The following is a 20,761-nucleotide window of genomic DNA, read 5'->3' as shown; positions in this document are numbered from 1 at the left end:
CCCCCTCCCTGCCCAAGACCCAGACCCTTTGTTTTACGCAATTTCCTCTAGCCTCCCCCCTCCCCCCCTTCCTTCCCCCCTTCTGCAATTTATAAACCAATGATGAGCCTATGCCCATCTTAGAAATCACCTTAATGCAGAGAGCCCCCGCTCCCTCCCTTCAGGGTCACAACCATCCCAATTATAACATTACCTAATATTCAAACTTATAAACCTTGACCTGTCATACATCACTGCATGCATCTTAAGTCCGGTGCACCAGATTGATACTCCATCAACGACCTGCACCCACTATTTCAATGTCTGCTCCGCTTCTTACTCATTCATGATGGGTCTGCTTTGTCCTCTGTCATCTGATTAACAAACTCTGAGGCCGTCTTGATCGAGTCAAACACCCTCCATCTGCCATCTCTATGTATCTTTAGCACTGCCGGGTAGATTAGTGTAAAACGGATCTTTTTCTCCACCAGCTTAGTGCACAGGGGATGAAATCGTTTCCTCTTCTCCTGGACGCCCGCAGAGTAATCCGGGAAAATCAGCACTCTATGCCCATCATATTTCAAAGAGTCTCTTTTTTCTTTGAAGCCACGCAGGATCTCCTCCTTGTGCAGGTAATTATGAATTTTTATGATGACTACGCGTGGTTTAGGCTGCTCCACGTGCTGCCTGCCAATCCTGTGTGCACGTTCCAAACATAAAGCACCGTTGCTGTCAGAGAGAGCAAATTCTTGCTTTAGCCAGCCCTCTAGAAGTGGCCCCAGATTTCTCTCCGCCACAGACTCTGGGAAACCCACTAGCCTCAAATTTGAACGACGGGCACGATTTTCCAGGTCCTCGAGTTTATCGTTTTGTTGTTGTAGTTTAAGCTCCAAGTCTCGCAGTCTGGGCCCAGCCGTGCTCCACGTGTCCTCCACCGCCGATACCCTGCCTTCCAGGTCCAGCGTGCGCTTCGCCAGTTCGGATATAACCGTATCCATCTTATCAAACTTGCCTGCTAGCACTGCCAGTCTCGGCTCCAAGGCCAGCCCCACCGCCGCCGATATTTGCTCCATCTGTTTCTCAGAGAACTCCGATTGAGTTCCCGCCATGCCGCCCGCCATCTTAGCGTCCGCGTTTAGCGGCGCGGTTTTTTCCTTTTCCATTTTTTGATTTTTTCTAGCTGCGCCTGATGGCATCTGGAACACAGCCTGCGTCGACCACTGTTTAGTTGTCAAGGTCAAGGTTCCCCGGCGTTTAAGGGTTCGTTTTCATTAAGTTTTTAACGGAAAGAAGCGAGGGGCTCAGGAGCACAGCTACAATGCAACCGTTGCCCTCAGCGCATCACGTGATCTCCGGATTTGAGCATTTATTATCTGCTCAGGATTCTTTCCCTTCCAAGAGGAGGAGAACTGCTATTTCTGAGGCAGTTTCTTTGGGACCTGGGTCCTCTTGGCTGCTCTGTCAGGGGACTCTCTTCGTCCTTCTAGAACAGAAGATTTTGAGGAGGGGGAGTTAAAACAGGAAGAGCCTGATGACCCCACTGCGGTGCAGGTTTTTCATAAGGATGAGCTAACTTCGCTGATTTCTAATGCGTTGGCGGTGTTGGACATTGCTGATCCAGAGTCTACTGTCCTCCTCTTCGGTCAATCTTAAGATGACCAGTACCCGTAAGCCTTCTAAGGCGTTTCCAGTTCATGAGGCTATTCAGGAGCTCATTTCTGCTCAATGGGCTGAACCTGAGGAGAGTTTTAAGGTGGCCAGAGCAATGTCTCGCCTTTATCCGGTGGTTTCGGATCAGGCAGACAAGTATGTTCTTCCAACTGGGGATGCCTTGGTGACCACAGTCACAGAAAAGACAACTCTTTCAGTTGAAGGATACGCAGGACCATCGTCTAGAGGCTTCTTTAAAGCGTTCTTTTGAGGTGTCTGCTTTGGCTCTTCAGGCATCTATTTGTAGTTCATATTCAGCCAGCGCCTGCCTTAGTTGGCTTCATCAGGCGCAAGAGCAAGATCTGGAGGAAGGTTCTCGTTTAGAATCTGTCAGCCTGTTTGGAATCTGGGTTGGCTTATCTAGCTGACCTCCTTTTATGATTTGGTTCGTTCTTCAGCTAAGCTTATGCTTCTGATGGTGTCTTCTTGCCGTCTGTTGTGGCTGTGCCATTGGTCAGCAGATTTGGCCTCTAAGCAGAGACTTGTCATCCGTTCCGAGGTAGACTTCTCTTTGGAGAAGATTTTAGAGAAGATTGTCAAGGATTTGGGTGACTCGAAGGGTCAACGTCTCCCTGAGGATAGAGCTCGGTCTGCTGCAAAGCCCTCTTCTAATTCTTCTGCTCGATCTTGGTTCAGAGAGGTACACCGTTATCGTCCTGGTCGGCCGGTTTCTAACTTTCAGCGGAGACCGCTTTCAGCAGCGTTCTTCCTTTCGCAATGATAAACGCTCTGCAGCCTCCTCTTCGCATCCCAGGCCTGCAGGACGTCCTTCACAATGATGGGGCGCAGCTTCACTCTTCCATTCCAAAGATTGGAGGTCGGCTGACCTTGTTCTTTGAAGAGTGGGCCAACATTACTTCAGACCTTTGGGTACTAGGTGTTATCAGAGACGGTTACAAGCTAGAGTTTTCTTCTCCCGTTGGCGACGTTTTCTTGGAATCCCGTTGTGTATCTTCTGCCAAGCGGGTAACACTGCAAGAGACTATTCGTTCCCTTTTGTATCTCGGGGCGATTGTTCCTGTTCCACCTTCCGAGATTCGGACGGGTCGTTATTCCATTTATTTCGTGGTACCTTGAAAGGGAGGTTCCTTTCAGCCCATTCTCGATCTCTGCAAGGTAAATCAGTTCTTGAGGGTGCGTCATTTTCGCATGGAAACGTTGCTGTCTGTGGTAGCAGCGGTTCAGCCAGGAGAGTTTCTCACGGCTTTGGACCTCAAGGAGGCCTATCTTCACATTCCTATTTGGCAGCCACATCAAAGGTTTCTCAGCTTTGCCGTACTAGGACATCATTTCCAGTTCAGGGCGCTTCTCTTTGGCCTTGCTACAGCTCCTCGGACTTTCTCCAAGGTCATGGTGGTTGTGGCAGCATTTTTAAGAAAGGAAGGGATCAGGGTTCATCCCTACTTGGACGACTGGTTGATTCGGGCCGATTCGGCTCGGGAAAGCCACAGAGCAACCGACAGAGTCATTTGTCTGTTGCGGTCATTGGGCTGGGTGATCAATCTGCCCAGGAGTCAGCTGGTACCTTCTCAACAGCTGGAATACCTAGGAGTTTGCTTCAACACAGCGTTGGGACGTGTCTTCCTTCTGGAGGAGCGTGTTCTCCAGCTCCATTCTCAGGTATCCGTTTTTCTCCGGTTGTCCAGTCCTCGAGTGTGGGATTATGTTCAACTTCTCCGTTCCATGGCGGCGACCTTGGAGGTGGTCCCTTGGGCCACAGCTCACATGAGACCGCTTCAGTTTTCCCTTCTGTACAGGATTATCAGTGCAGGCTCCCTTGGCTTTCCAGGGCGAAGCGCAGCTTGACATGGTGGTGCCACGGTCCTTGCTTGCGGAAGGGTGTTTCTCTGGCAATGCCTCAGTGGATTGTAGTGGTCACGGATGCCAGCCTGTTTAGCTGGGGAGCTCTTTGTCTGCAACGGTGTGCCCAGGGGACATGGTCATCAACCGAGGCCGGTTGGCCGATCAATTGCCTGGAACTCAGAGCAGTTTCCTGTGCTCTCCTGCAGTTTCAGTCCCTAGTGGAGGGGAAGCAGGTCCCAGTTTTGTCAGACACACGATGGCAGTAGCATACATCAATCGTCAGGGTAGCACCAGGAGTTCGGCTCTGGCAACAGAAGCGACGCAACTTCTTCAGTGGGTGGAGGCTCATCTGGAGTGCCTGTCGGCGGCTCACATTGATCGGGCGCGTTGTTCTGCGGATTGCTATGCACCCGGGTCGGGTCGTTCTGGTGTCTCCAGATTGGCCTTGGCGTCCTTGGTATGCGGATCTAGTTCGACTTCTGGAGGAGCCACCTTTGAGGCTTCCAGTCCTACCCGGCCTCCTCCATCAGGGTCCAGTAAACTTGGAGGATCCCTACCACTTTGGTCTTACGGCCTGGCTATTGAGAGGTAACGTTTGAGAAAAAAGGGCAATTCTGATGTTGTTATAACTACTCTTTTGCAGGCTCGTAAGCGATCCACTTCCATAGCGTACACCTGTGTTTGGTGCACCTTCATGGCCTGATGTAACGAGCGCGCGTGGTCTCCTTTTCAAGCTTCGGTGCCTCAGCTCTTGGCGTTTTTGCAAGGCGGATTACAGAAGGTCTAGCCTATAACTCACTCCAGGTGCAGGTTGCAGCCCTGGTGTGTTTTCGGAGTAGAGTGTCAGGCTCCCCTTTGGCAGCGCATCCGGACGTGGTTAGTTTTTTGTGGGGGGCTCTTCATCTGCACCCTCCCTTACGTCAGCCCTGTCCGGCTTGGAACTTTAATTTGGTTCTGAAGGCGTTGCAGAACTCTCCCTTTGAGCCTTTGCGTACTGTTTCTGATAAAGACCTCACCTTAAAGGCAGTATTTTTAGTAGCTATTGCTTCGGCGCGGAGGATTTCCAAAATTCAAGCCCTCTCTTGTCGAGACCCTTTTCTATAGTTCTCGGAAGCGGGAGTTACGCTGCGTACTGTGCTTTCCTTTTTGCAAAGGTTATCTCAGTTTTTCATCTCAATCAGCCTCTTTTTCTGCCTTCCTTTTGGGAGGACGATTTTCCAGGGACGTTTCAGAAGCTTCATTTGTTAGATATGCATCGCGTCCTCCTACGTTACTTGGAGATGTTTAATGATTTTAGTCGCACAGACCATTTGTTTGTTCTTTCTGGTTCTCGTTGTGGCCTAGCAGCTTCTATGCCGACTATTGCTAGATGGCTTAAAGAGGCTATTTCCTCAGCGTACTTGTTAGCTGGTCGGATTGCGCCTATGCCTTTGCGGGCGCATTCCACTAGGGTGCAAGCGACTTCATGGGCAGAGTCGTCAGTGTTGTCTTTGCAAGAGATCTGTCGGGCAGCTACTTGGTCTTCTGTTCACTCGTTTTCCAAGCATTATAGAGTGGATGTGGCAGCCAGATCCGATGCTGCTTTTGGGTTGGCAGTTTTGACTAGGGGGGTGACGGGGTTCGCTCCCTGTTTAGATACTGCTTTGATACATCCCACCATTTGATGGATTCATCTGCTGCCTGCGCTAAGGAAGGTAAAATTATGTCTTACCTGATAATTTTCTTTCCTTTAGCTGCAGCAGATGAATCCAGCATCCCTCCCTGATTTCCGTCGCAATTTTTTGATCTGTTCACTCGGGAATGTTGTTGTTGTTGTTCCTCTCTGTTCCACATGTTTTTTTGTTTTCCAGTTTTCATGCAAGTTATACATTTGGAATCAACTTTATCTTCAGTTTGTTATGAAGTGTTCTGATGTTGTTTCTCTTCGGGTGAGGAAGGTTTTCTGTTGCTTTGTGATGAGATATATACTAACTTACAGAGGGGCTGGTAGTCCAATACCACTCCCTGAAGTCAGTGATCTCTATCTCCACCTGCTGGTAGATGGATACAACCCACCAGTTGATGAATTCATCTGCTGCAACTAAAGGAAAGAAAATTATCAGGTAAGACATAATTTTACCTTTGTTCTTTAGTTGATAACTAGTAAAAAAGACCCGTTTCTGATGCAAATGAAACGGGGGCTAGCAAGGTTTTCTTCAGAGTGTGCATGTGGGAGTGTCCCTGCCCTCTGCCCTCTCTCCCTCCCCCTCCCCCCTCCGAGTCCAGTCCTTCAGTGTTAAGTTTCCTGCTGTGCTGTGTTTGTGTTACAGAGAGAGTGAGGGCATCTCTCTCCTCCCCCCTCTGAGTCCTTCACTGTTACAGAGAGAGGGATTTCGTGCTGTGCTGTTTTCCTTCACTCATGGGGAAACCGGATTTCTCTGGCGCTTCACACTTTCGGCTGGAGGCTTCATAGAACGTTGGGGTTGCCTTTTATATATATAGATGTGCATCAATTATTGTGTGAATGTAAAAAAGACTTGATACTACAATTCAATCTATGTAGCACTTTTTAATTTAGTAGATCATAGTATTCTATTAAACGTCTTAGAGAATACGGGGATTGTTGGTCAAGTTCAAAAATGGTTTTGTTGTTTTCTTACACAGTGCTCATACAGGGGTTAAAATGAATGACAAGTTTTCAAATATAATGTTTGTGGAGTCCGTCATGGCTCCCCTCTATCTCCCATTCTCTTTAACATTTACATTCATTCTTTAGATTTCCTCTTGGAACAACAGGTTGTCCGCTTATATGGTTATGCAGATGGAAACATAGAAACATGACAGCAGATAAGGGCCAAATGGCCCATCCAGTCTGCCCATCCTCTGTAACCACTAAGTCCTCCTTTTTCTAAGGTATCCCATGTGCCTGGCCCACACTTTTTAAAATTCTGACACAGTCTTTGCCTCCATGATTTCCACCAGGAGGCCATTTCACGCATCCACCACCCTTTCCATGATAGAATATTTTCTTAGATTCCTCCTCAGTCTGTTTCCTCTTAACTTCATCCTTTTCCCTCTCATTCCAGAGTTTTCCTCCATTTGAAAAGGGCTCACCGCTACTTTTGCCTTCAAGAATTGGTGTAAAGTCCACAACTAAAAGTATCCATGGACTTTCAGCAACCTGCGGCTCTTTGAAAATTGCCCTCTAAATGAGTAGCTAATTAATATTTTATGAGATGGTTTTGATGCTAGTAGACTGCATACTTTGAGCTCATGATCTAAAGGAAAGGGAACCAGAAAGCCTATTTCTCCAGAATAAGCCACTCCATGAATGAACCTGGGCAACACTGACCCACTCCACAAATACATAGAACTCCTAGTATCAACCTTCAGCTTCTACAAAACGTTGGAAGGTACAAAAGCTCCTCTCCTAGACATCTCTTCCTCTTTCATGCTTCCTTCTGCTTAATGAGCCCTGAGGATTTAAAGCTGCGATGATATTTATGTTGTTGTTTTTAACAGTTTGTTGCTGAACTCTGACCTCACAGCATCCGGCTTTGTGTGTTTCTCTGGGCTTTGGGGATATTGGTCTTTTGAGAAGCTTTCTCTACAATGTTCATTAAGAGAGGCATTCCCGCTTATTCTGTAACCTAGCACTTCATGTTAGGCATTATATATGGTGCCAATCAATAATAGTTGGGTCCTAATTAGCACAATCTGAATTTGTGCACACTTCTTGCCACATGCTATTCTATAACTGTGTGCTCAAAGCTCGTAGTGTGCAACTCAGAAGGGGGCGTGGCCATGAGATGTACATGGGCCAGTCAGGGGTGCTCCTAAAATTTTCACGCAGTGTTATAGAATATTAGGGATGTGTGCCCAAATTGGGTGCTGGGAATTACATCAGGTTTCAGCGGGTGCAAGTCCTGGCTTATCTTTGAGTGTCCATTATAGAAAATAGCATTGAACGCCGAATTTGTTTTGGCGCTTTTTACGGAATCTAGCCCTAAGTGTGCAGAAATGTTATAGAGTAGTGGCACTTAGTGCACCAGGGGTGCCAATATTTTGCAGTTATGTGCATTCTGTAACGCACACACTAAAGTCGCCTAACATGTAACTGCAGAGGGGTTATATATGTGGGCGGGTGATGGACCTGTCACTAAGCGACAACGCGCAACTTCTACAGTGCTTTCAGTTGAGCACATTACATGGCACACAGTTCACTGGCTGGCGTAAATTGGCAGGCTGATCGCTAGTATTTTGTGATGGGTTAGGTGTGCCTCAGTGCTCTGATAGAGTTGGTGTCTACATTGCCTACATCTTGGTGCCAAGTTATAGAATTGCCCCCGTTGTGGCTCTGTTAAGAGGGCAGGAACCAGGAGCAAGGTCTGCTTGCCAGCTCTTGATATCTTTCCAACAGAGACAAAATCCGAGGGAGTGAGACTAAATAGCTGGTATCCCAGTATACTGCAGTGCTTACGGGGCATATTACAGGTCTGGTGAAAATTGCACAATTAAGATTTTGTAAGTTCAGAATGGTTTCCATATCATCATGCTGATCAATCCATAGACTGGTGGGTTGTGTCCATCTACCAGCAGGTGGAGATAGAGAGCAAAGCTTTTGCCTCCCTATATGTGGTCATGTGCTGCCGGAAACTCCTCAGTATGTTCTCTATCTCAGCAGGTGGTGGTCACACACAGCAGCAGCTCTGGCTAGGTCTCCAAGCCTAATTTTTAGGTTTTGTTGAGTACCTGGGGTTGAGGGCTCTTCTTGAGCAAGTGCAAACCTGGTGGTGCCAGGTCCCTCCTTTTCTCCCCCCTCCCGCTGGCTCCGTTAAAAAAAAAAAAAAAATTTTGGGACGTCCTTAAGGGCGTTTATTTCAACGTTTATTTCAACGTTTATTGCAGCTGCTCACTGGGACACCAGTTCGTTACAGCTCGGAGCGAGAAGCAGGTAATTTTACCTTTTTATAGCGGGCAGGGGGTTCCCCGTTCGGTCTCCACGTGGCTTATGGTGTCGGAGGGCGAGGGCGCGAAGAATCGCTCCCCGGACCGTGTGTGCGCTTCTAGCGGGGATGCGGGGGTCTTAAAGTCTGATTCGCCCTTGTTGGGTGTCAGTTTGGAGGCCGGTCAGTGTCCCGGGTCTTCCTCCGGTGCGGCGGTTTTTCCCGCCATAAACGCCCATCCCCCGCTTCTCGCCTCCGCCATCTGGCCGGCCACTCTGCTCGGACGGCTTCTTCTTGGGCCGCCCTTGAGCTGGGAGACGTTAATGCCATGGCCGCCCTTGATTTGGGCGACGGCAAAAAAAGCGGCTAAAGTTAAGCGCCGTTCTTCCCGCGCGGCTCCTTCGCGGAGTGTCGCGCCGGACGCCATCTTGGAGTGCGCAGCATGTTTCTCCCCCGCTCTTGCGAGCGCCGGTTGAGGGTGCGTCTAGGGCTGTGGCCCAGGCTGCTGAAGTGCACAGTCTGGGGGGTTTCTCCCCCGAGTTTATTTTGCTGCTGCATCAGGCCTTCATTATGCAAAATGCTGCCACTTCTCTCTTGTCCGATAAAGGGGTTGAGGCCCCCGGAAGTAAACGCCCTCGGGTGGATTCCCAGGCCTTAGAGGACTCTGTTTCCTCTGATGTAGATGAGGGCAGCGTATCTGAGTTCTCCCAACGTCCTTTGGGGATTCCTTGGAGGAGACGGATTCCCGCTCGGATGGAGCGGATGACCCCTCTGCAGCGCGGATCTTTCGCTCAGAGGATTTGCCCAACCTGTTAGTGCAGGCCATGAGCATTTTGAAGATTTCCTCTCCAGAGGATGTCTCTCCCTCAGCCCCTGTTGGCTCCGCCATTATGCTGGGGATGAAGCGCCCGCCTAGAACCTTCCACGTGCATGATGCCAAGCACACCTTAATTTCGGCTCAATGGGATGTCCCGGAAGCGAGCCTGAAAGGGGCTAGGGCTATGTCCCGCCTCTATCCTTTGCCTGAAAGTGAACGTGAGGCCTTTCTTTGGCCTACCGTGGATTCTTTAATCACTGCGGTGACTAAGAAAACGGCGTTGCCGGTGGAAGGTGGCACGGCCCTAAAGGACGCCCAAGACAGAAGATTGGAGGCGGCCTTAAGGTCGTCCTTCGAGGCGGCTGCCTTAAGTTTGCAGGCCTCAGTTTGCGGCTCCTATGTGGCCAGGGCGTGCCTGACGATTGTGCAGCGGGCTTCCCCCTCGGATCCTTCCTTGAGGGCTGATTGGCCGGCCCTGGAATCGGGCTTGGCTTATTTGGCAGGCTTACTGTATGATGTCTTGAGAGCCTCGGCTAAAGGTATGGCTCAGACAGTCTCTGCGCAGCGCTGGCTTTGGCTGAAACATTGGTCTGCTGACCACACCTCTAAGTCCCGCCTGGCTAAGTTGCCTTTTAAAGGCAAGCTGCTCTTTGGGGTCGAGCTGGACAAAATTGTGACCGATCTCGGCACGTCTAAGGGCAAGAGGTTACCAGAGGTCAGGGCTTGGGCCAGTGCTCGCCCCGGTAACTCCAGAGGATGGTTTCAGGAAGCCCGTCGGTACCCGCCCGGGCAAGTCGGGCTCCTCTGCCCTCCCTTCCTTCAAGAGGAACTTCTCCCCCAAGCAGCATTCCTTTCGCAGAGACCGCCGTCCCGGAGGTGCGCCCTCCGGTCCTCCCCCAGGGTCTCGTACCCAATGATGGGGTCCTGGTCCATGGCCCAGTGCAGATTGGAGGACGCCTGTCCTCGTTTCTGGGCGAGTGGACCAGGGTAACTTCAGACGCTTGGGTGCTGGAAGTCATCAGAGACGGCTACAAGCTAGAGTTCTGCCGACCCTTAAGAGACGGGTTTGTACTCTCTCCCTGCAAGTCTCCGGTCAAAGCTGTGGCAGTGCAGCAGACCTTGGACAATCTGATCCGCCTGGGTGCGGTCGTTCCGGTGCCAGAAAATCAGCTTGGCAAGGGACGTTACTCCATTTACTTTGTGGTACCAAAGAAAGGAGGTTCTGTACGGCCTATCCTCGACCTCAAAGGGGTCAATCGGGCCTTGACAGTTCGGCACTTTCGCATGGAGACTCTCCGCTCTGTTATAGCGGCAGTGAAGGCAGGGGAGTTCCTGGCATCCTTGGACATCAAGGAAAGCGTACTTGCATATTCCCATCTGGCCTCCTCATCAACGCTTTCTGCGTTTTGCAGTCCTGGGCCGACACTTCCAGTTCAGAGCCCTCCCGTTCGGGTTGGCTACTGCTCCGCGGACCTTCTCCAAAGTAATGGTGGTCATCGCGGCCTTCCTGCGAAAGGAAGGAGTACAAGTCCATCCTTATCTGGACGACTGGTTGATCCGAGCCCCCTCTTATGCAGAGTGCGGCAAAGCTGTGGACTGGGTGATTGCTCTTTTGAGCTCCCTGGGGTGGATCATCAACTGGGAGAAAAGCCAGCTGCGCCCGACTCAGTCCCTGGAGTATCTGGGAGTTCGATTCGACACCCAGTGGGGCAGAGTGTTCCTGCCGGACAATCGGATTGTCAAACTTCAGGCTCAGGTGGACCAGTTCCTAGTAGCCTCTCCGCTTCGGGCTTGGGACTAGGTGCAGCTGTTGGGCTCTATGACGGCCACGATGGAAGTAGTGCCCTGGGCCAGGGCTCATATGAGACCACTACAACACTCTCTGCTGCAGCGCTGGACTCCGGTGTTGGAGGATTATGCTGTGCGCCTTCCCTTGGACCCAGCAGTGCGCAAGGCGCTGAGCTGGTGGCTGAAGACAGACAAGTTGTCTGCAGGGATGCCTCTTGTGACCCCGGAGTGGATTGTCGTCACGACGGACGCCTCTTTGACGGGCTGGGGAGCCCACTGCTTGGGAAGGACAGCGCAGGGGCTCTGGTCTCCTGCAGAGGGCAAAGTGGTCTATCACCTCCTGGAACTCAGAGCCATTCGGTTGGCGCTTTTGGAGTTCCTCCCGGTACTGGCGTTGAAGCCAGTACAGGTCCTGTCGGACAATGCCACGGCTGTGGCCTATGTCAACCGACCAGGGAGGTACCAGAGCGACCCTCTAGCCAAGGAAGCCATGAATCTATGCCAGTGGGCGGAAAGCGAACCTGGAACAGCTGTCAGCGGCCCACATTGGCCGGAGTCATGAATGTCAAGGCGGACTTTCTCAGTCGCCATACCTTGGATCCCCGGAGAGTGGCAGTTATCGGCTCAGGCGTTCTTGGACATCACGAAGCGCTGGGGCCGGCCGAGCCTAGATCTGATGGCGTCATCAGCCAATTGCCAAGTGCCCGCGCTTTTCAGCAGAGGACGGACTCTCGATCTCTGGGATAGATGCTCTTCTCCAACAGTGGCCGACACATGAGCTTCTCTATGTGTTCCCGCCCTGGCCCATGTTGGGCTGGGAACTAGACCGGGTGGCAAAGCATCCGGGCCGAATAATCCTGGTGGGTCCGGACTGGCCCAGACGTCCCTGGTATGCAGACTTGATAAGGCTATCAGTGGCCGACCCTCTGCGGCTGCCAGTGGAGCAGGGCCTGTTGCATCAGGGGTCCCGTGGTGATGGAGGATCCCTCCCCCTTTGGTCTTACGGCCTGGCTATTGAGCGGCAGCGTCTGAGGAAGAAGGGCTTCTCAGACAAGGTCATCGCCACTATGCTGAGAGCGAGGAAGCGCTCTACTTCTACTGCTTACGCCAGGGTTTGGCGTACCTTTGCAGCGTGGTGTGAAGCAGTCTCACTTTCTCCCTTCACTGCTCCAATTTCTTCAGTGCTGGCGTTCCTGCAAGAAGGTCTGGAGAAATGCCTGTCGCTCAGTTCCCTTAAAGTCCAGGTAGCGGCTCTGGCTTGCTTCAGGGGCCGCCTGAAGGGTGCTTCCCTGGCTTCGCAGCCAGATGTGGTACGTTTTCTCAAGGGAGTTAATCACCTGCGCCCTCCTCTGCACTCAGTGGTGCCTGCGTGGAATCTCAACCTGGTGCTAAGAGCCTTGCAGAAGCCGCCTTTTGAGCCCTTGTCGTGGGCATCTCTGAAAGACCTAACGTTGAAAGCAGTCTTTTTGGTGGCTATCACTTCAGCCAGAAGAGTTTCCGAGCTCCAGGCACTCTCATGTCGAGAGCCTTTTCTGCAGTTCACTGAGGCAGGAGTGACTATTCGCACAGTGCCTTCCTTCCTGCCCAAGATTGTTTCTCGCTTCCATGTGAATCAGCAGCTCTGTCTCCCTTCCTTTTGTAGGGAGGACTACCCAGAGGAATACTCTGCTCTCAAATATCTGGATGTGAGACGAGTCATCATCAGATACTTGGAAGTGACCAATGATTTCCGGAAATCGGATCATCTGTTTGTCCTGTTTGCAGGTCCTCGTAAGGGTCTGCAGGCTGCTAAGCCTACAGTGGCAAGATGGGTCAAGAAAGCCATTGCAGCGGCTTATGTGGCGCAGGGAAGGTGCCGCCTATTCAGCTGAAGGCTCACTCCACTAGAGCTCAGGCGGCCTCGATGGCAGAGGCCGGGTCCATCTCCTTGGAAGAGATATGCAAGGCGGCAACTTGGGCATCGGCCCATACCTTCTCCAGGCATTACCGCTTGACTGTGGCTGCTCGGGCGGAGGCCCGGTTTGGAGCTTCAGTGTTGTGGTCAGGGATTTCTATGTCCCGCCCTGGGTGAGTACTGCTTCGGTACATCCCACCAGTCTATGGATTGATCAGCATGATGATATGGAAGGTAAAATTATGTATCATACCTGATAATTTTCTTCCATTAATCATAGCTGATCAATCCATAGCACCTCCCAGATATCTGTACTGTTTATATTATGGTTGCATTTCAGGTTCAAGTTTAGTCTTCAGTTCCTGTTCAGGAGGACTTCGTGTTCAAGTTTTTCAATTGGATTCTTCAAGAGTTGAGACGAGTTTGTGTTACAGTGAGCTGCTGCATTCCTCTCCCCTCCGTTTTACGGGGCTGGATTGAGACCTAAATTCTGCCGGCGCTGCCTCCCGCTTCGTGCGGCTGTAGGGCAGCTTTGTACCCCTCCCGCTTCGGCGGTGTCAGGGTCAGTCAGCTCCTCCCGCGGTGGTTGCAGGATAAGCCAGATCCCCCCGCATCGGCGGGGTGGTGTCCCTCCCCCGCTCCGCGGGGATGAGCTGGACGGATTCCCCTCCCCCACTTGTGTGGGGATGAGCTGGGTTAATTCCCCTCCCCCGTTTCGGCGGTGGTGAGCTGGGCAGAGTGCCCTTTGTGGGTGTAATTCTCTAAGTGCTGAGTCCTGCGGATGGAGCTTTGATATCGACATACTGAGGAGTTTCCGGCAGCACATGACCACATATAGGGAGGCAAAAGCTTTGCTCTCTATCTCCACCTGCTGGTAGATGGACACAACCCACCAGTCTATGGATTGATCAGCTATGATTAATGGACAGAAAATTATCAGGTATGATACATAATTTTACCTTCTCTACATTTGCTACTTAGGAAGCTGCAGGACTGTCGATTCGATGGTCCTAAAAGGAACTCTTGACTAGAGAATGACACGGGGACAAAGTTTGTCCTTGCCCCATCCCCGCAGGTTCTGTCCCCACCCCATCCCCATGGGCTCTGTTCCTGTAAACGTAATCTGCAGAAGCTTCGAACACTTAAAATATCAAAAAGGAACAATATACTGTGCAACTGTTGTTTATAAATCACATATAGAAAACAATAATAACAACGAGCAACTATAACCCTCCCCTACCACCACCACCCTCTACCCTTCCAACTCCAACAATAGCTGACTTCTACTACCCCAAGGAATCCTAATCCACCCTGTTAAAATGTCCAGGGTACAAAATACAATCCATTTTGTACTCCCTAATGGGGGAGAAATATGCCCTATGAAGCACTGTTACAATTTTTTAATCTGTGGATGAATAAGATGTCATCAACAATCTCAGGATTCAGTCTAGCTCTCCTGTCTTCCACAGTCCTTCCTGCAATAGAAGATGTCTTCTTAGAAGATATACTGGTAGCAGGAATGACCAGGATCCCCCATGCAAATTTTGCTAATTGTGGCCAGCATGTTTGCTTGTTTTTCCAAAAAATCAAAATATCATTGTCTGCATCACTCAAACATAAATAACAGTCCAGTTTCTTAACAGTCTTCAAAGTAGAAATGATACAGGGACAAAGTTTGTCCCCTTGGGATCTGTCCCTGCCCCTTCCTTGCGGTTACCATGAGTCCCTGTCCCTGTGTCATTCTCTACTCTTGACTTAAAGGTTCAAGAAACAACAGAGTCAGAGCAGGCCTCCAGCTGAGCTCATTCTGAATTTTCTGCCATTCTAATGCCTCAGACATCAGCTGGTTTGTGCACTGCAAGATCAGTACAGCCAGCCCGCATAAGATCTGCACAACCAGCCCATGAGTTTTAAAAGTGCTGGTGGCATTACAGAGGATGTTGGGGATGACGGGTGGAGGCGGCACTGCAGCAGCATAGAGGCATGAGCTAAGATTTTATTGGAAGCTGGATACATTTATCAGGCGATCCCCCCCTTCCCGCTCGTGTGCTGGTATCTCTTAGGAAAGCATTGCTGACTTCTCTGTTGGGAACAAGCTGTAGTAATACTGAGTACTGCAAGAACATTTCCCATATTTGTGCTTAATAAGCACTCTGTGATCAACTGCTGGAAATTTTGCTTGCAGGAGCCCGTAATGGTGCCAAGGATGACTCGCAGGCTAGCGATGATGAGGTAGCAAGTGAGGTGCTGAGTCACTACAGTAGCGCCAGCGAGACCACCAGTGTCGTAGAGGAGGGGACAGGTGAGTAACACCCTACCCCCCCCCCCCCCCCCCCCCAGAGAGTGGAGGTAAACCTGAGAACAGGCAATAGTAGTAGGCAGCTGGGTGAAAGGAAAGTAGATTGGGATTGCCTTAGTTCAGACAGTCCCTTGGTTTTGTAGATAGACGCCAGGTAAACTTGTGCATCTGTGCACCACACATTTGCTAACTGGCACCATCTTTCTCCAATGTTTATTTACTTGGATTTATCATCTGCCCATCTTTACAACTTCAAGTAAAAAAAAAAATCACATAAAACATCAACACAAGAATATGCATTAATCAGAGAGATAACCAACATAAGAACAAACCATTCTAGAACTAAGACTAAGATGACAACAATATTAAAATGGCTCATAACACTTCATAGGGATATACTGTGAAAGCATCAAAGGAGAGAACATTAATAATCCCCTCTTACAGCGGATGCCACAAGGGGCCAGCTTTTTTGAAGGTATACAGTTATAAGATGGGTATTGCCAAATGTAAGCCCATGCCCGTTGTGACGTGTCGTAAGCTACACAGCTTTTTGTATGCTAACCCTTCTCAAAAGAAATCTTTCAAGTGTAAGAGTGGACTATTTGATACTCTCCTATTTTGATGCTTTCATGGTATGTTCCTGTTTTGGTTTTGATTATATTATTAGAGCCTATTTTTGTCTTTGTATGATTTGGTAAGAACATATCATAAGTACTGCTCCAGTCATTCATGAGGAGGCAGACAGACTAAAAGTCACACTGAAAAGCCAAGATAAATCTCAGCTTCTTTGGCTTCTTATTCCAAAGGCACTTTCCTTTTTGAACTAACTGAACTTCTTTTGGAGTGGAGCAAAGGACTAGGGGCCCGATGCACAAAGGGGGATTAAAGTTACCGAGTTGCAAACAGCAACCAGTGCACAAAGGGGATCGCATGCAGATGAGATGCACAGATTCCCTTTTGTGCATCGGTCACCATGTGCACAAAAATCCCTGGTGGTCCAGTGAACCATTTCCGGTCCCCCTCCCCCGAAAGAATTCCCAGGTGGTCCAGTGGAACTATCCCCCATGCCTCACCCCCCCCCCCCCAAAAAAAAAAACAATTCCATGGTGGTCCGATGGGGGGCCCGGATTGTTTTTTTTTGGGGGGGGGGGATCGGGGCACCGGGAGGGGGGAATGGTACAGGGTCTACAGATCACTAGGATCACTAGGGAATTGTTTCAGGGGGGGTCACACGGGAATCGTCAGAAGGGGAGAGGTAGGGAGAACAAAGCAGGCTGCCTGCTTGTGCTTCCCTCCCCTCCTCTCCAACAGCTCCAGAGCAGCTGTAAAATTTGCTCTGTAAGGCTAGGCACTCTGGAGCTGTGCATCACTCAGAATGTTCGTTAGAATACTCATTGTAATACATTGCATGGGGATCTCAGTGGCTGCTAACAGCACACATTAGAGCCACAGTAAACCCCTTTGTGCATTACTCGCTAAATAACATTTGCTTTAGACTGGCTACAACCAGTCTAAAGCAAATGTTCCTAGCACAGCAAGCTTTGTGCATCGGGCCCTAGGTCAGGGGAAACCAGGTGATGTAATGGGAATGCAGCTTCTAGGTGGTGGTAAAAAAAAAAAGTCCCAGTGTGAAATAAACGGATGATGTTAAAGAAAATAAACTCCGGTGACCCGACATGGCCACATTTTGGCAAATGCATACATCAGGGCAGTGGTGACTTTGTAAACAAATGGAAACAATTATTTCTTTGAGCTTCGGACAGTCTTGCTCCAGAGTGTATCTCGGCATAGGAAAAAATGCATTTGCATTTTTTTTTCTGTGGTGAAATATACTTTAGAGCAAGATTGTCAGATAGTCAAAGAAATAATTGTTTCCATGTAGTTAACGAATTCACCCCTTGATACAGTAGAGCAAAAGCAGGTCTGTTGGGTAGCATGCAATCCCAGTGCCTCAACCCTGCCAACCTGCGCTATCATTTTCTTTTTGACTTGCAGTGAGTGAGGGTGTGGATGAACAGACTCTGCAGGATGAAAGAGAAGATAAACTGAAAGAAAGTATCGACAGCGTCATGGACAGGAGGTGAGATGAGGCCAGAGGCAAGCTAGTCACAGAATAAAATCCCAGGAAGCTCATGCAGTAGAATTGGTAACAGTATGCATACATTTTAGAGAAGGCTGAATTCTGGGATTTCCTCATCAACTGGGACCGGATTATTTTCTGTAACAAGAATGTGCCTTGCTGCTGAGATCAAAGACCCAAGAGTCAGACTTCAGACTGTGTGAAGCAAATGCAGCATGTTTGATGAGCGACCATCTCTCCTCATCTATTTCTTGAACTACATTGCGTCTGCAAGGACTATGGTCTTACAGTTTGTAGAGTATATGCTTATATGAATAAGCAGTGCCCTTGTAGCTGTCTTTATCCAAGGACAAGCAGGCTGCTTGTTCTGATGTGGGTCCACATCCGCGTGGAGCCGGGAATCGACATTTTCAAAAGCAAAATATAAACTTTTGCCAGAGTCTTCTGGCGTGCGTGCTGCGTGGACTGACTTCCCGTCCGCCCACTGCGCGAACGCGTCTCCTCAGTTTTTCTGCGACGAGGTATGACTGGTTCCTCCTGCGCTCCTTGTTGAGGCCCGGGAAAGGAGTCTTCATTTTCGCAAGTTTTTTCGCCTACTAAATCGTTGGTTTGTTTTAAAAAAAAAAGAAAGAAGTTAATTCTCTTAGTTACTTCCTTAGTATTTTCTCCTATTTTTAAGTTTTTCTTTGTTTTCGACGCGGCCGGGTTTCTCTCCCCTTTTTGTGCCCCTTTCATTTTGGCACAACCGCGTCTTTTGATTTCGCCGTGGCCATTTTTCCTTCCATGTCATTGAAGACACCCAGCAGCTTCAAACGTTGTACTCGGTGCAACCGGACCATCTCAGGTACCGAAACCTTGTGTATCCAGTGCCTTGGGCACGACCACAGCAAAGCTGCTTGTAGTCTGTGGCTTCGTATGAAGAAACGGACCCAAGTGAATGGAGAAGCCCAGTGAAAGAAACTTTTTGGGGCTCAATCCGGTCCTTCGACGTCAGCATTAACATCGGTACTGAGGTTGTCGGCATCGACGTCGGGAGCAAAGGTAATGGTTGCTGAGAGACCAAGTTGCTCTGAGAGCAGTGAGGCATCGAGTGGGTCTCCACCTGGTCCGAGGCCTCCTGCTATGCACACCCCCCCACCCCGGGACCGACCATCATCGGACCCGACCCCGAGGAGACATGAGGATTCCACGTCGTCCTCGTCGGTACCGAGGAGTCCCAATGACAGGCATCAAGCGAAAGCGAAGAAGCACCTTCATCAGTCTCCTTCTACACGCGGTGCCAGGAGCTCCGGGGCGTCGAGGGACTCGGCACCCGAGAAGCATTGGCGCCGGACTGCTATGCCAGTCTGCTTCGGTGTCGGGGGTGCTTGCGCCTTCTGTACCGTCTGCTACAGTGGTGTCTGGCCTTCCCTGCGGTGAGCTCCCCGTCATTGGTGGTCAGCTGCCACCCAGGTCGACTCTCCGACGTCAGTGGAGGAAGCTTCACCGCAGTCCAGGCGGGCGTCAACATCGCCATCGAAGATGTCGATCCTCGGCGTCGAGGCAGGCTCAGTCTCGGAGTGCCCTGAGAGAGGTCTTATCCGATACTGAAGAGGAGCGTTCGTGGGAGTCAGAGGAAGAGAATACAAAACAACTGAACAACAGCCAAATTCAGTTCCAAAAGGTCATAAAAAGGCATACAATACTTGAAAGCATGAAGATTACCCTCAGAAACCAAGGTGTAAACCAAGGTCTGACCAACAGGACCCGTTATCTATATAAGATTGTGGGGCCCTTATCGTTTCACCCACTTCTGGGCTTCATCAGGAACAACCCAGTTTAAACAAACTTATGCAGGGGCATTCATCTCGCTGGCAGGAATCCACTAGGAACACCAGACCCACGGACACCAAAATCTTATATAGATAACGGTCCTGTTGGTCAGGCCTTGGTTTACACCTTGGTTTCTGAGGGTAATCTTCATGCTTTCAAGTATTGTATGCCTTTTTATGACCTTTGGGATTGGATTTGGTTGTTGTTCGGTTTGTTTTGTATTAGTTTACGCAACTTAGATCAACATCTCATACTGTTACCTATTTATTAGTCAGAGGAAGATCCCAGATACTTTTCTTCTGAAGAGTCGTATGGGATTCCCTCTGAACCTTCCCTTCCACCTGAAAGGAAACTATCTCCTCCAGAGAGTCTGTCCTTTACTTCCTTTGTCCAGGAAATGGCTACGGCTATTCCTTTCCCTATGGAGGTTGAGGATGAGCCCAGGGCTGAGATGCTCAAGGTCCTGGACTATCCTTCTCCACCTAGGGAGGTTGTGACGGCTCCTCTACATAAGGTACTGAAGGAAGTCCTTTTGCGGAACTGGTTGTTCCCTCTGTCTGGCCCTGTGATCCCAAAGAAGGCTGATTCCCAGTATCAGATCCATGGTGAACTTGGGTTGATGAGGTCTCAGTTACCCCACAATTCCATGGTGGTGGACTCTGCCCTCAAAAGAGCCAAGAGTACTAGAGACTATGCTTCGGCGCCCCCGGGCAGAGAAGCTAGGACATTGGATTCTTTTGGGAGGAAGACGTATCGGGCCGCTATGCTCGCCGCCCGAATCCAGTCTTACCAGCTCTTCATGAGCATCCACTTGCGGAACTCGGTGAGGCAACTGTCTAGCTTGGTTGATGCCCTCCCTCCGGAGCAGGCCGGGCCTTTTCTCCAGGTAGTCAGGCAGCAGAAGGCGTGTAGTAAATTCCTGGCCAGGGGCACTTACGACTCTTTTGATGTGGCATCCAGAATCACTGCTCAAGGGATGGTGATGCGCAGACTCTGGTGGCTGCGTGTCTTTGACCTGGATCATTCAGTCCAACAGCGGATGGCGGAATGTACCTTGCTGGGGGGGACAATCTTTTTGGTGAAAAAGTAGAGGATCTTGTTGACCAGATCAAGAAGCATAATGATGCTGTGGTTTCTCTCTCCCGCCGGGCATCTTCTGCTACCACCTCCTCAATTAGGAGGTATTTTGGGGGGAAGCGGAGTGCTCCCTATTCCTATGCTAGGCGTAGGTACACTCTGGCTTCTCAACAGCCTACCCAGGCTCAGCCCCAGTGCACTCGTTCTCGTCAACAGCGTGCGCCCTAAGGCCCCTGCTGCTCCCCAGCAAAAGCAAGGAACAAGCTTTTGACTGGCTCCGGTTCAGCATAGCCGCTGTAACAGTGTCCGTACCGGACGACTTGCCGGTTGGGGGGGGAGGTTAATGTTTTTTCACCAAAGGTGGCCTCTCATAACCTCCGACCGGTGAGTTCTTCAAATAGTCTAATTAGGAAACGCCCTCAATCTGGAATCCACACCTCCAAATTGTCCACTGGGAGCTCATTCTTACAGCTCCCAGCACAAGCAGGCACTTGAAGAGGAACTCTCCGCCCTTCTAAAGGCCCATTTGGTCGAACCCGTTCCCCCAGGGGAAGAAGGGCTGGGATTCTATTCCAGA

General features: G+C 50.1%; 1 protein-coding gene across 1 annotated transcript in view; it reads left to right on the top strand.

Annotated features, from left to right (window-relative positions):
* Positions 1–17,295, top strand: part of LOC115459211 (interferon-related developmental regulator 2-like) — a gene marked incomplete at its 3' end in the record, with an annotated part of 42,642 nt that extends 25,347 nt beyond the window's left edge. The window contains exons 3-4 of the mRNA XM_030189076.1: positions 15,102–15,218; positions 17,211–17,295. Coding sequence (XP_030044936.1) covers positions 15,102–15,218; positions 17,211–17,295 — 202 coding nt within the window. The remainder of the gene's footprint in view (positions 1–15,101; positions 15,219–17,210) is intronic.
* Between the last annotated feature and the right edge of the window lie 3,466 nt (positions 17,296–20,761).

Source organism: Microcaecilia unicolor, unplaced genomic scaffold (assembly GCF_901765095.1).
Source record: "Microcaecilia unicolor unplaced genomic scaffold, aMicUni1.1, whole genome shotgun sequence".
Classification (NCBI taxonomy): Eukaryota; Metazoa; Chordata; class Amphibia; order Gymnophiona; family Siphonopidae; genus Microcaecilia; species Microcaecilia unicolor.
Note: the sequence above shows the minus strand (reverse complement) of the source record. Positions and strands in the feature narration are given on the sequence as shown.